This window comes from Lipophrys pholis (genome assembly GCF_963383615.2).
Source record: "Lipophrys pholis genome assembly, chromosome: 15".
NCBI classification, from domain to species: Eukaryota; Metazoa; Chordata; class Actinopteri; order Blenniiformes; family Blenniidae; genus Lipophrys; species Lipophrys pholis.
In genome coordinates, this window is record NC_137642.1 from 10954565 (window position 1) to 10968624 (window position 14060).

At 45.6% G+C, this 14060-nt stretch overlaps 1 protein-coding gene across 5 annotated transcripts in view; it reads right to left on the reverse strand.

Annotated features, from left to right (window-relative positions):
- Positions 1-314: 314 nt before the first annotated feature.
- The window catches only part of zmiz1a (zinc finger, MIZ-type containing 1a), a 113041-nt gene continuing 99295 nt past the window's right edge, over positions 315-14060 (reverse strand). For 4 of the 5 annotated variants that reach the window (XM_080481036.1, XM_080481035.1, XM_080481039.1 and 1 more), the window contains 18 exons: positions 9302-9437; positions 7542-7656; positions 7217-7437; positions 6917-7118; positions 6355-6636; positions 6094-6273; positions 5791-5859; positions 5510-5675; positions 5241-5382; positions 4057-4267; positions 3754-3859; positions 3416-3576; positions 3257-3324; positions 3089-3157; positions 2713-2996; positions 2208-2410; positions 795-1076; positions 315-557 (listed from right to left, as the gene is read on the reverse strand). In XM_080481036.1, coding sequence (XP_080337162.1) covers positions 450-557; positions 795-1076; positions 2208-2410; positions 2713-2996; positions 3089-3157; positions 3257-3324; positions 3416-3576; positions 3754-3859; positions 4057-4267; positions 5241-5382; positions 5510-5675; positions 5791-5859; positions 6094-6273; positions 6355-6636; positions 6917-7118; positions 7217-7437; positions 7542-7656; positions 9302-9437 — 3005 coding nt within the window. In that variant the 3' untranslated portion in view covers positions 315-449. The remainder of the gene's footprint in view (positions 558-794; positions 1077-2207; positions 2411-2712; positions 2997-3088; positions 3158-3256; positions 3325-3415; positions 3577-3753; positions 3860-4056; positions 4268-5240; positions 5383-5509; positions 5676-5790; positions 5860-6093; positions 6274-6354; positions 6637-6916; positions 7119-7216; positions 7438-7541; positions 7657-9301; positions 9438-14060) is intronic. The other variant, XM_080481037.1, reaches the window with a different exon arrangement.

Genomic DNA, 14060 nt, shown 5'->3' on the forward strand with positions numbered 1-14060 from the left:
GTTAAAAAGTCTCATATATATATATATATATATATATATATATATATATATATATATATATATATATATATATAAAAACCACTTTAGTGCCCACCAATTGTTTTGTAATTGGTGTGTTTAGAGTCTGAGCCGGTCTGTACTGGTGCGAGGAATCTTTACACGAGGAAAGATCAGGGGGAGGATAAGCAGCTCTCTTCCTTCTCGGGGGGGGGGGGGGGGGGGGTCCCAAACAGGCGTCTCCTCTCCAGCAGGCTCTCCTACGCCACACGCTGTCTTGTTGAGAAACTGTCTACATGTGCGTGCGCGTGAGCATAGGGAGCCTCTCCGAGTGTTTTTCCATTTTTGTTTGTGTTTTGTGGCGGGACGGTCGGGTGCGTCTCGGTGTACGGGGGGGGGGGGGGGGCAGGATTTCTGTTGGGGGTCGGGGAGGGGATGAGAAGGGGGAAGAGCTAGTTGTTCTCGAAAAGAGAGAGAAGGTCGTCGTTGCTGTTGGCAGGAAGGTCGGGAGGGTCCAGATAGGAGAGGAGCTCCTCCGGGTTGGCCAGCTCTGGAAGTAGCTGTGGATGAAAGGAAGGAAGGAAACGGCGAGTCATTGATGACGCTAAACTCCACAAAGAGGACTATACTCTGATTAGTATCGCAAAGTGACACAATTTCTCAATCGAGTGTGTTGAAGTGCAGCGTAAATACAAAAACAGCCGTCTGAGAGTCAAGGCGAAGAGATGAGCGCAGCGGCAGCAGACAGTGTTAGCGGTTAACAGGTAGCTTATGGCGCGCGAAGCTGACACACTTACATCCAGCGAGGGTTCGGGCATATCCTGCGCTCCCTGAGCCATCTGCCCATCTGAGGATGGGTTAAAGTTCAGATCGCTGTGCGGGTGACTGTTCTGCCCGGGATGCTGAGGCTGCGGTGGGGGCTGCGGCTGGCGAGGAGGCTGTGACGGCTGGCCGCCGTGATGCAAGGGCTGCCCTGACTGGCCGCCGTGATGCAATGGCGGCCCTGATTGGCTGCCGGGGTGGGGAGACGCATGCAAGCTCTGCTGCATGGAGCTATGGGACTGATCTGAATGGGACATCTGCAGGTGCGAGAGGCAAACAGAAAGCCAGAGACAGGATGAAGGGAAAGGGAGGAAGACATAGTAGAGAGGAGAGAAACAGACAGGGGAAGGGGAAGAGAGTGTTAAGAGGGGAGCGGAATGAGTTCCAGCGTGAATAATATGGAACAGGCCTTCTAAATGGAAGCTGTGATCAGCAGACACGTACAGCTGCAACATTATACGGTGACATGAGCATGTGAGCATGACTGAGCACACATGCTGGCTACAGGCACCTTGTTCAGATAAAAAAAAAAAAAAAACGTGGCCCAGAGTATCCAGATACTCTCTGGACTTAACAGAAGATATCCTGTGATGGTGAGCGCTACATATATAAACATTAAACCCTGCATTCATTTAAGAGTGGAGGGATGGCAGATAGAAACCTTTGAGTGACATTTAGCTGCACTACAAAACTAATCAAATCACTTCAAACAATGAAGCAAAAATAATAATAATTAAAAAAAATATGAGGAAACATTTTACAATTACTTTGCAGAAAGTCTGACTGTCTCAAAGTGTCACTATACGAAGAACCAGATCCATCTAATATTTAATGTTTGTGAACTTTGGGCCTCTGAACCGCTCTGCATTAGAAACGGTCACTATTTTATCTTAATGATCGATACAAGAGTTCATTATCGTCCTCCAGCACAGTTCATCTCTCCATTCACACATGCCAGTTAAAAGTCAACCATGCAAAGAAGAAACCCTGGAGTCAACAAGAAGCAGACAGACATAAAGGCATCTCTGGTAGCATGAACTTAGTTGACGTAGGAAAGTGTTCTGTGGTCCGGTTAATTGAAATATTGTGAACAGAAGCTTCATCTTCCAGAGTGAAAAGAAGACGTGCAGCCTAGTTTGTTCTCAGCACAAAGATTGGGTGGATAGGAATAGTTCCGTTTTTTGGAGTTTTGGGGGAATTAAGTGCTTTTATCATATTCAAAAATGTTTTTGGATAAAGTTTTTAGATTCATCACCTGATGATATTTAAAAATCATTGCATTCTGGTTTTCCTTCACATTTAGATGGTCTCAACTATTCGGGGACAATGGCTGGAGAACAAACTGATTCCCATGAACAATAGTTAGTCAACAAGCTAAAAGCACTCACTGCTTCATTCATGCCATGGTTGAGGGGCTTGTCTGGGGGTAAGAGACCACCGGGTCCATCTGGCGGGTGGGAGAGTTGAGGGCCGTGCATGAAGTCGCTCATAGGAGGACCTCCTCCGCCTCCTCCACCTCCTCCGACGACTCCACCACCGGAGGGGTTCCCATGAGGGAAGTCAAAGTTCCCCTGGCTGTGGTAGCTGTTGCCTGGACAGACAAAAGAAGGAGGACTCGATTTGTTGAAGAGTAACTGCAGTTTAGCCTCACTAGATTCATTTGAAGAATCTTTTTTTTAAGCTGCTGCATAACAGACAGACGTTTCTTAACCGCTATGAAACATTCATCACAGCGAACACACTTCCAGAACAAAAATTTGCTCGTGGCGGTTACTTTGTTTAATGCACCGGAGACACATCAATAGTTTTTGGGTTAAAATGCACAACAGCTCTTTTATATCCAACCAATGAGCTGATATATACACACTCTCATGGCGTTTCATTATTCGTTACCTGCTCCGGGGTAATCGCTCCCGTTGCCGCTGGCGTGTTGACTAGGATGAGGAGGGTAGGGGCTGGGGCCTGGTCCGGGCCCGGGACCCGAACCCGGCCCTGGACCAGGCCCCAGCTGGGCGATCATCTCCATTACGTTGGGCATGGTCATCTGGCTCGGGCTCATGGTCTTAAATCGCTTGGCCAGCGGCCCGTCGGGGTCTTCTTTGATGTGGAGCTCGGACTTAATGGGGACAGGCCGCCAGCTACACGTGGGATCTATAGTGACCTCTTCAAACTCCGAACTGCAGGAGGAGAAAACAGATTGTTGGTTTTGTTTGACTCTCAGCTAAAAGCTTTGGGCACTTTAAGCGGGTGGAAGGTAAAAACATCTTACTTTTGAATAGCATTGAGGATTCCCCACATGTACTGATCCACCTCTAGACCTTCTAGTAACGCTGTTTTACTGTAATGGAAAAAAAAATTAAGAATAATAATTAAATGTGTTATTTAATGAAGGCTTTCCTTTTAACAGTAGCAGAAGATGACAGAACCATTTACTCACTTGCACACAGGACACCTCCACGTCCCCCTCTCGCAGTTGAGCTGCAAGTAGGACTCCAAATCGAAGCACTGAGGAGAACAGGATCACACACACTCGTTCAGAAATATCGAAACATTTATATGAACTCATCGCTTTCATTTCTTCTGGAAATAAGCCAACCTGAACATGTTTGCAGTCGTGCCCTCGCGCAGGCAGCTGGATTCGCCTAAAAGTAATGGGACATTTCAGCGATACTTTAATGGCCGTCTGCTCCACGCCATCCTCCCCGTTGAGGGTGGTGTTTCCCGCCGAGGCCGCCACGCTGCTGAAGTTCCTCTTAACTGGAGAGAGAGAGAGAGCGGAAGGTTTCAGAGGGAATCCGCCACTTTGTGAACAACCACAGGTTCACTTCAACAGCCTATTTTCTAAGCCGACCTTAAAGAGAAGCAGGTGTGGTGTTGTGTAATTAAGATGTGTTTATGCATATTAAGTAAAGCGGGAGACAGAATGAGCCGTACTCTTGGTGATGCAGTGTTCTGCAGGAAGGAGCCTCTTCTTCAAAAGACCCTGGAGGACGGATCGCACAGATGGCCTGTGGACCAGCTGAAGCACAAACAGGTGGGACTGCAAAGCAACACAAGAACAGGGAAACACACCAAATTAGTACGAACATCCTATGTTCGTGTGCCACATGCACACGCAGACACACACTCGGTGGAATCAAGGGTGTGTTCAGGTTTTTTTTTCCGCCCAGCTGATCCTTCTCTTGATTTGAGTGATTGTTTTTCGGCGTGTGCCGGGCGGGATTACACAGCACTCACACAGCAGCAAGCGGTGACCGTGATCTGGATGGTGTTCCTCCCCGGCTGGCACACGTGCTTCAGGTGCAGGGGCTTGTGGGAAGTCTTGTTGTCTCCCCTCTCGATGGTGAGGGGCGTGGCGTTGACGCTGACCTGGACGGAGGCGGGCCAGTTGGTGTTCATTTGCCTGTCTTCATGGTGGTAGCACTTAAACTGCAGCTCGAGGTCTGACCTGCGAGGGTTCCAGAGACGAAACCTTAAGACGTAACGTTCCAGAAAATGTGTGCATTGCAAAGTCTCCAAGAAAACTTGGTAGAAGTACTTTGAAGGCTTTTAATGGAATCATATATTTCGAAAAAGCCTCAAAATGTGACCTATAAAGGTGGATCAGTTATTCAGAGTTTATTGGAGTGACTCATATTTAATAGGCGCACTAAGAACTTAACTAGATATTTTAAAATCAATGCACGCCTCCATTTAATTCAGTTTCTGCCCAGAAACACTATATCCATACAGAAAGAGATAATTGCAGTTTTCATAGTATATTTCAAAAGTGGCATTGGTAGTAGTTCACTTTTTATTATTACATTTACAAGGATAATGGAGCAATGGCCAAGACCTGTAAAAGAAGGGGATAATTGTCATTTTCCAATTTTTTTTTCAACCTTTTTCCCGTAAAAGTGAGAAGTACTGAAGGTAAGAAACTCATTTTCGCTGCGTTGTAGTAATCCACACTTGTTGTTCAGGCGTTGCTCTTTCATGATGTAGCTGAATTCTTAGTATTTTAAAGACATCAATCACAACCTATAACCTATCCTTTGACATCAACTCTATTTTTTGCACTTTTACCCTGAACTGGGGCGTGTACCCTTTTAAAATTGAATGATCAGGAACTTGCATAAACACACAAGCCTCTTCTGTACTAAACTTGCATATGCTGAAACAAATGACACTGGATGACCACACAGAGCATATCAGTAGAGATTTGTTGGTTTTCTTCTGGTTTACATGCTTTGAAAAAATATTGTATTCACATTATGAAGTTCTAGATGTCTGTTGCATCATGAAGATACTCCTGAAGATATACTGTAATTGTTCCGAGCCAGGACGGGGACCCCAAGTTGAGAAGAAAAACTTTGATTAGTTGAGGAAGCTGTGAACTACACATGTGGCTGAATGCACGTGTGCAAAATGAGCGTCGCTACCTCCACATGAGGGTTTGGTGGACGGAGGGTCGAAGGTGGAAGACGTGGTTGCTGACAGCCAGGTTGTGCTCCAGGCGGAACGGTTCCAGCACCACTCCGTCCCTGACGGGGAACGTCAGCCGCAGCTCCTCGTTGGGGTTTGCTGCAAAAGGAGGAGGAGAACGGCTTTTCATCCGTCACTGTTCAAACTCACGGGGTGAAGCGAAAGACCACACGGCGCAAGGCAGACAAATGTGAAACACTTGCTTCAGAGCCGCTGGACGACTCACCTGGAGGGGGTGGAAGTGCTGTCATATTTGGTTTCAGGTCGGGTGGAAATGGGGGCTTCACATCCTGGTTTGGCGAGAGATACGGAGGGATACTACTTCCTGGGGTCATGGGGGGTGTGGGGTTTCCGGGGACTGGGGAGTGAGGGTAGTTACCGGGTCGAGGAGGCTGCAATAAAAAAAATATAATAAAAAATTACAGTATGGAAAACATTTGCGTAACTCATTTTTACGAGCATAATGACAAGAAATCTGGCATGTTGCTTTTGCATGTGAAAACGTACCCCGTTGCCTTGGCTGTAAGAGTATCCACCTCCAGAGAAGTTGGTGCTCTGACCATTGAAGGGCTCTTGCTGCAAGGGAAATAAAACACTGGATATAGCATTGCACACCAAATTATATACCAAACTGTGCATTAAATGTAACTAGTGTGTGTTTATCCATTTCTACTGCACAGTGCATGAAAGCGTCTGCAGCTAGGAAAGTGTCCTGCACCCTCAACATGGATAAAAAAAGATATGGCTGATGAATGAGTGCATGACAGGCTCCAGCCTCCTTGTGTGGATAAATCATGTGGAATAACAGACCTTGTAGTACTGGCCCATGGGCATGCCAGGTGGATACTGTCCTTGGCCCTGTTGCCCTGGCATCCTCTGGTTGGGGTAGTTAGGAGAGGGTAGTGGCCTGGATGCGTTTGATGTCGGATACGGCCCCTGCTGAGGTTGGAACTGACTGTTTGGCCCGTACTGCTGGCCTACGTAGTTCCCCTTGAATGAAAAGGAAAAAAAAAAATTGTTACACGAGTGCTCCATGCAATAAAACCGTCGGTTGTCTGATTTTTCTCTCACCTCCCCAGGGTACGGCCTCTTCATCCCCTGCATTGGCATGCCTGGTCGAGGTCCGCCGGGATACCCTTGCTGTGGTATCCTTTGGTTGTGCGCTCCAAAGGGCCCCATGCCCGGGGTCCGAGCCTGGCTCATCCCCATCGGAGGCCCGCTCATATTGGGGTTGTTCATGGCCGATCCCATGCTGGCCGGATTCATTCCTCCGGGTGTTCCTCGTGGGCCTGGCTGGTTCATGAACTGGCTGTTGTAGGCTGGTGCGGGGCCCATTTGAAACGACGGACACATCTGGAGCCATAACCACAGATTTGTGTGTTGAATAAGACTTTTCGAGGGGGGGGGGGGTGATTTAGCAGGTGCAGGTGATCCCAAAAAAATGTGTTTATTTATCATTATTTAATTCAAACAAAGTATATATATATTTTATAGAGACCATAATAAACACGTTAATTGCATTTTCAAGGAAATTCACATTTTTGCCAATGCAGATGCAGCCTGCCCTGTTAACAGCTGTGTGTCGTTTTCCTGTTGTATTTGCAAGGCATCTGTTAGCAGGTGTGCACTGTACCTGTCCATATTGGTTCATGTCTTTATTCTGGGTCTCCTGCAGCGCTGCCACGGTGGCTGTTGCTGTGGCTGTTGCAGTGGCAGCTGCGGCAGCAACCGCAGCAGCTGCAGCAGCGGCAGCTGGCTGAGTGAAATCACCAGGGGGGCGAGTGTGGGAGGTCATTCCCATACCTCCCGGTGGGGCGTTAGGGCCTCCGGAGTAACTGCAGGAGGGGGAGAAAAAGAGGCAGAGGGGATTTTTTTTCCATCAATATGTTCAAATGGAACTGATTATCAAAGACACATAAACTGAGGGTCTTACCTCGCGCTGTAGCCCCCAGGACCGCCGGGGTAGCCAGGCCGGCCGTACATGCCCTGCTGAATGTACGGTTGGTTGGAGCCCCCTTTGTTGGGGAACTGTTGCTGCTGAGCACTGAACTGGGGTGAATTGAGTCCCGCTCCGCTGGCAGACATGCCGGATCCCATCGGGTTGCCTCCGGGATTCATGGGGTTATTGCTGTTTGCCATCGGGTTACCCAGCACCTGCATTTAACGAAGCGACAAACAGGAAAGGAAAATATCCACCAGGTTTAAAGAATTGATGATGATGAACAGCACAGTGGTTGCTTGTCATGCGGGGGACAAACCTGACTCTGTGAGGTATTGGTCACGCCCCACACCGTTGTAACCACGGACAATGACCCAGGGGGCTGGTTGGTGTTTTGTTGCCAGGGGACAGAGTCATAGGGAAAGGATCCATCACTGGAAAGACGATCACAATCTCACGTCACTGAAGGTTGTGAATGACTTTGAAACAAATGGCATCTCGTTTCCAAAATCAAATGAACCAGGACATCGGCCGATTACAAATGACACACAAACACTATTATTTATCATCTTTTGGTGCCATTGCTTCGGCTTAGTTTCAATCTACAACTCCAACAACTAATTCCCTAACACCGCAACCTCCCTCTAATCTTAACTAACTACAATCCTCAAGACATATTTTCTCCCAGAATTTCTATTGTTTTTGCAGTTTTTTTCTCCACAATGGGAGTGTGTAAACATAATTCTAAACAGTAAAATACACGTGACATCCTATAGAGTTCAACATTCTTATCCCTGTAAGTTAGGAAAGCTCGGTAAAACCCTACCAAGTAGTTGAAAATCAGGATTTTGACCCAAAGAAACACAGCACACGCCAGAGAGGCCTGCTTGTGTTGACATTATCTATCTCATTGCATAAGACTTTCTGGGATTGAATAGTTTGAGCACAACTGGAATGTTTAGCATTCGGATATAAAACAAATATATGGGTGAAATATGAGGGTCTGCAGCACATAATAAACAAGCTGAATCCTCATGGGGGGAGGCAAGTGGCCAGTGGGGTGGGAAGGAACTGCTGTTTTTGGAGAGCAGCTTGTTTTTACTCCGGGGTTTTGCTCTTGGAATGAACGACATGCCCCGATATTCCCTCGTAAAAAAGCTCAACATTATCCCAAGATCCTCCGCAGAGACAAACAAGACTCATGACTGACTCCAGGCCTCCTTTTTCTTTAAGAAAGAGAGAGAGAGGAATGAGCACACTGTGTTCTCCAAAAACATGACTTCACATCCCAGCTCTGTGTTGGTGAGTCCCTCCACCCCGAATCACTAAACTGCTCAGATTTTCCGGCTCTCCTCTAACGCCTGACAATACTAGTGGTAAGTAAACTAGTGTTTCTACTTTCTGCAAGTACTTCAGAAGGTTTTTCAAGTATCTGTACTTCAGTACTTTACTTTACATTTATCTGGTAAACTTTTCCTCATACTTGTTATATTTGAAGACAAATATCAGTCAGTTTACATTCTGGAAACCGGCTCATTTATGTCTTAACTTGAGCATATTTAGGAGTGAACAAGTTAAATAAAAGTTTTATTAACTGCTTTATATGAAGTTTCCTTTTTTTTATTTAATTCATGAAACTGTTTGGTTTTTGACTCAAAATGATGATATATGTTGGACTTCGAATAGTGTTATTAGTGCTAAAACTGTCGGATTCACACTAACAAACATTGTATTATAGCATCTACAGTAACAATGATGTGTTCATATGACCACCAACTCCCCAAAAAAGACGGTACTTTTTCCAACATCTTTTTTTGAACAAGTGCCTGCACTTCTACGTAAGTAAATGATAATTACTGTTAGAATATTTGGTATATTATAGCCAAATAAACACTAAAGGTTACCAAATCAAATCTCCGTTACCTTTAATAAATGTCAATTCCTGAGCCACTTGATAAAATAAGCCTGGCTAAAGTCTGCCGATACCATGCCGTTTCAAACTTGGAGAAACAGTCACCTCGACGCGACGCGACAATGTGCGTTACAGTAACAAATCCACTCGGCCTGCCTCCTCCTGACCTGTGTGTGAGGCCGGGTTTCATGCTGTTCATGCTGGGCTGCATGGGCACTTTCCCCTGTGGCTCGTTCTGCCTGTTCTTCTGGTGACGCAGCAGGAGGAGACGACCCAGCTCCTCGCACCAAGAGGACAGCAGGGCTGCAAAAGGGAACACAATGACACGAACACAGATGCACATGAGTTAGTCTCACACACAGAGAAACACGCGCATACACCAAAGTCTGCACTGCATACTCAGGTTTTATATCTACATGATCACGTTGAGAATACAAGAATAATCCAGCTTCTGTGGGGTCTTAATGATTTTCACCTGCAGTTATGACTGAACCCTCTGGAGGGCAGCATAATATAAAAAAAAATAAAAAACTTCCATTGATTTTTTTTTTGCCTGTATGGATTTCTCAACAGTTTCATCTACTTGCTGCTGCTGCTGCTGCTGCTGCTGCAAAAAAGTAAACTGAAATCTATGCACAGCAGAAAGGACTTCCCTTTTTTCTCTGTCTGACGAGAAGGACAGAATACAAACAGAGTGATCGGGCAGACAGACGACATGCAGGAAAACAAGAAGCAGCGATTGCTTCACTTCCCACATTCATCACCGCCAATGTATTCTTCAGCATGTCCTCTAAGATCCCTGAGGACTAATCAGCCTCTTCATCCTCTTCAGGAAGACAATGGCTGAGAGATTGTTTTGCCGTGTGCCAATTAGATTTTATGTTACCCCCACCCCCACCACGCCAATCAACTTGTCTATTTTGAATCGAGCTGTATTTTTAAAAAAAAAAGAAAAAAAACCCTGCTGCCTCTAAAAAGTCGCAGAAAAGTTGTCTTGACAAACATCAATTTAACAAAAGAAAGGTTACGGTGTTCAACACTTTAATTAATAATTTAGGAGGATATTTTTAGACTTGTAGACACAGATACAGCTTTTCAGAAAGTGAAATCTTGTGTTTATCCAACAGTTGCAACAGAAACAACTCTCCAGTAAGACGGACAATATGATATACTGAGCTTCAATTGCTTGAGCTGCTAATATAGTCAGTGGGTGATTAATATCGGCATCCGGCAAGTGACTCTTTACAAATACGAGAGGAGTAAAGGGAAGCAGAGAAAAAAGGAGGAACAAAGGAGAGAATAACATTTTCTTCAAGAGGGTGGAGAGAGCCAAGCCTCCTAGTTAAAGAGGAATTATTCCACCCTGCCATTACTGAGAGCTTATCTCCCCACTAAATCACCACCTCCACACCGAGGGACTGTCTCTTCAACTGGCAACCCACCATTTAGACCTGAAGCTCATAGTGCAAGTGATAGGGGGGGGAGAGAGAGAGAGAGAGAGAGAGAGAGAGAGAGAGAGAGAGAGAGAGAGAGAGAGAGAGAGAGAGAGAGAGAGAGAGAGAGAGATGCAGGGACAGAGGACAAAAGTGAGTGTTGTCGACTTATCACACCAGTGTGGCTACGAGCTGCTGAATCTAACAAGCTGCCGAGGCCACAAGTCATTCATAATAAAGCGAGGGTGTGCTCGGGGGCATCGTGCATATTTAGCCCGCTTAGCGTAGTGTACACGACCTTGTTTTCACCTCACAGTCCCCAGCGTGAAAACCCCCCTGCCAACACCATCACACACCACACAACTACACCACTGCGCCGCTCCTGCTTCATCTCAACAAGCCTGCCTGCGCGTCCTATCCGATGCCCACCCGCACTGCTCTCCGGTCATTTTTTTTTAACAACCCGAAATGCAATTCTGATGTCGTCCGTCCGGACTGCTATTCCCCCGAGATGTTTTGTAAACTTCGCCGAAGGCGAACGCGAGGCGCGGACGCCAAGAGCGTAAGCGAACCAGCCAACACAAAACACGAAAGAATAAAAAGATGACACTTCTCTTTTTAATTTGTCTCTCTTCTCGTTCAATTTACAGTAAAAGCTTGTAGTTAAGTGATACGCTTTATGCTAAAGGCTCCAACAGCTTCCTCATAAAGACAAGCCAAGGTCATCTACTTCCAAGCTTTTGTTCATTCTGCACTCCCTTTTTCTCTCGGCGGCTTCCACTGAAATATTAAACAGCCACAATAACTATTTGAACCACCTGTTAAATGGCATGCAAAGAGAAATTCATATGATGCTTTAAGCTCAGTTTAATCACACTCTATATATTATTTGCTCTATAATCTTGAGATAAAAATGTAACCTTAAAACATGGAACTGAAAATATGACATGTTCGCTTGTGATGAATAGTCTTCCTCTTCACTTGGAGCGGGAGGAACTCTTGTTCGCTGCTCGAATGCTAAATGGGGAGTTTTTGCCACGGCTTTGCTGAAACACGGGATATCTGGGGGGGATTAGGTTGCAGCTCTGCAGAACGTCAGCGCTACTTGATAGTGTGTTGACAGTTTTCAGGTGGGTCAGAAAATAATCAGATTGTAGACAAAGTGTGTAACATTAGGCTTTTCGGTGGAGGAGCAGTAACGTTACAGTTCTAACAGGGATGCCAAGTAGTTTTAATAAAAAGGCTTTATGACGTTTATGCTGTTTAGAGCAAAATACTGAAATAGTATGGATTTAATCCAACACTTTTGCTTTACAATGAAAGACGTAAACTTTTATGCCCTATCTCATGGGAGATAACTTTCAGAACAATGCTTTGTGCACGACTGAGATTATTTCGGGGGTATTTTAACCACCCAAGAGCTCGGAGTCACTTATAAAACACTTAAAGGCGTCAAAAAAGTGGCAGAAACTCTTCCACTGCACACACCAACAAAGACCTGCTGCAGGGAGACGGCGGTCCTGACACCTGTCACATCCCGTGTTTGGTCCTTTTAGACGTCTTTTTTTTTCTTTCCGAGCGACGCGCTCGCACTTCAAGAGAATCACATCAGAGTTTGTTTGGAAGTGGATTGAAACCTGCACTTCAAGGGGCCTCAGTCTGTGGGTGTGGTGTGTACCCCTGGTGTGGATGGCAGAGCTTACACCTCCGCATATGGACTGCAGAAAACCCACACTGTTTTTTTTATGTTATCTTGAAGAGAGGCTGCCGTTGAGCTCATACAAAACCCAATATGTGAATTCATGCGGGCTATCACAGTTCAGATGCTGCGGCTGCAAGCGGAGACATCAAAATGCATTGATGTCTTCATAGGATGACTGAAAAGTTCAAAGAAGAATAAAGCAATCCTTTTAAATTCATGAGTAATAACACAGTCTGAGTGGCGAATGTCTACCAGCAAGACTCGGTCCTCTGCAGCTCATCTGAAGCTATTGTCTTCTTTCAAGGTGTTTTCATTGGCCGTCTCTCCTTAACAAGTGGTCTTCTCGAATGGTCTTCCCCGCAAAGAGCAAAAGATAAGCCGATTTCTCAGGAAGCTCTCCTGAAACCCTCTCCAATCAGCTCCATTTCTTCGGAGCGGGGCTTTTAATTGAGTAATGTCCAGAGACATATGGGTCCTCCTCACTCAAGCTGTATTTAATGCTGTATGGCTGACTGATAGCAGAGGCCCTGGCTCGTTCTCACCTCACCTCAGCCCCTCTGGGAGCAGCAGGGAGGGAGAGTAAGCCCTGGTAACAGGCTTCAGGGCCCATTAACTAATGACAGAGTGTGTGTACAAGTCCTTTTTACAAGGAAACCCAAATGCTAATTACTATGAACTCTGAGAGTGCAGTGTGTGTGCGAGCATCTGTGTGTGTCTGTGTGTGGTAAAAGCCTTCTGCTGCCGAGCGTATCATTTGCCAGAGAAATCATGACAGACTCCTCATATTTCAAAAGCGCGCGCGCCCCAACATAATTCAGTGAGCCGCAACGGCAGCTGATAGCGACCTGGCTTTCGTTGATCCAACGCTCTGCATGTTCGAGGTGCGAAATCGTGACGCCGCTGCATGCACACGCCGCAATTCTTTACAGGGAGGCCAACAGCAGAGGAGTGTTGGAAAGTTCCCAGGTGTGAATCACTGTACCAAACCTGCTGCACGGCTACAGGGACAGACTTTCGGTGCTATGAGCACACTAAGATTAGCTCTGCTTTACATCTGTGCATGGTAAATATCAGGAGGTGGGGGGGGGGCAATTTTCAACACAAACAATTGAATTGAGTGACGCATACTGCAATCGTGGAGGCGAATAAGTAATGTTGTGCATTCATGCGAACACCTTCCTCCCACAATCCCAAAAATATACACGTTAGGTTAGTCAATGACTTGGATGTAGATGCGAGTGGGTTTTTGTGTATTGCCGTTTGGCCCTTAGATGTTTTCATCCTGACTTGTATAAAGCGGGTAAAAGATGGATTAATGGACAAATGGAAAGAAAAAAAAAAGTGTTGTGTGACATAGTGGTGTAGAGCAGTGATTGGGATTGTCTGACGCTGTCAAAATTTGATATGAAACATGCCAAAGGAAAATCAGAAAGAAAGACTCTGCTTATCTTACGCTCTTGATATAATATGAAATGTTTGTTGTTTTGTGTTTTAGAGCGTTACACCAAGAGAAATTGTGATTCTGATTGATAGTGGGTGTGTCCACAGAGGTTTGTCTTCACTTTTCTTCAATTTCCCTCAATATTCAATTAATGAATTATATATTTTCTTGTTTCAACCAGGACACATTTTTGGGTTACACATTTCTAGGAAAGAAAAAAAAAAAAAAAGCACAAAGGAATCACAAGCAAATGGGTTAACCTAAGTGTGATAATTAAAAACAGCTTGTGAGTTGATTTCCTCAAAAGAGGCAGAACCAACGCGGTGAAATTCTAAAAAGAAACCAACTCA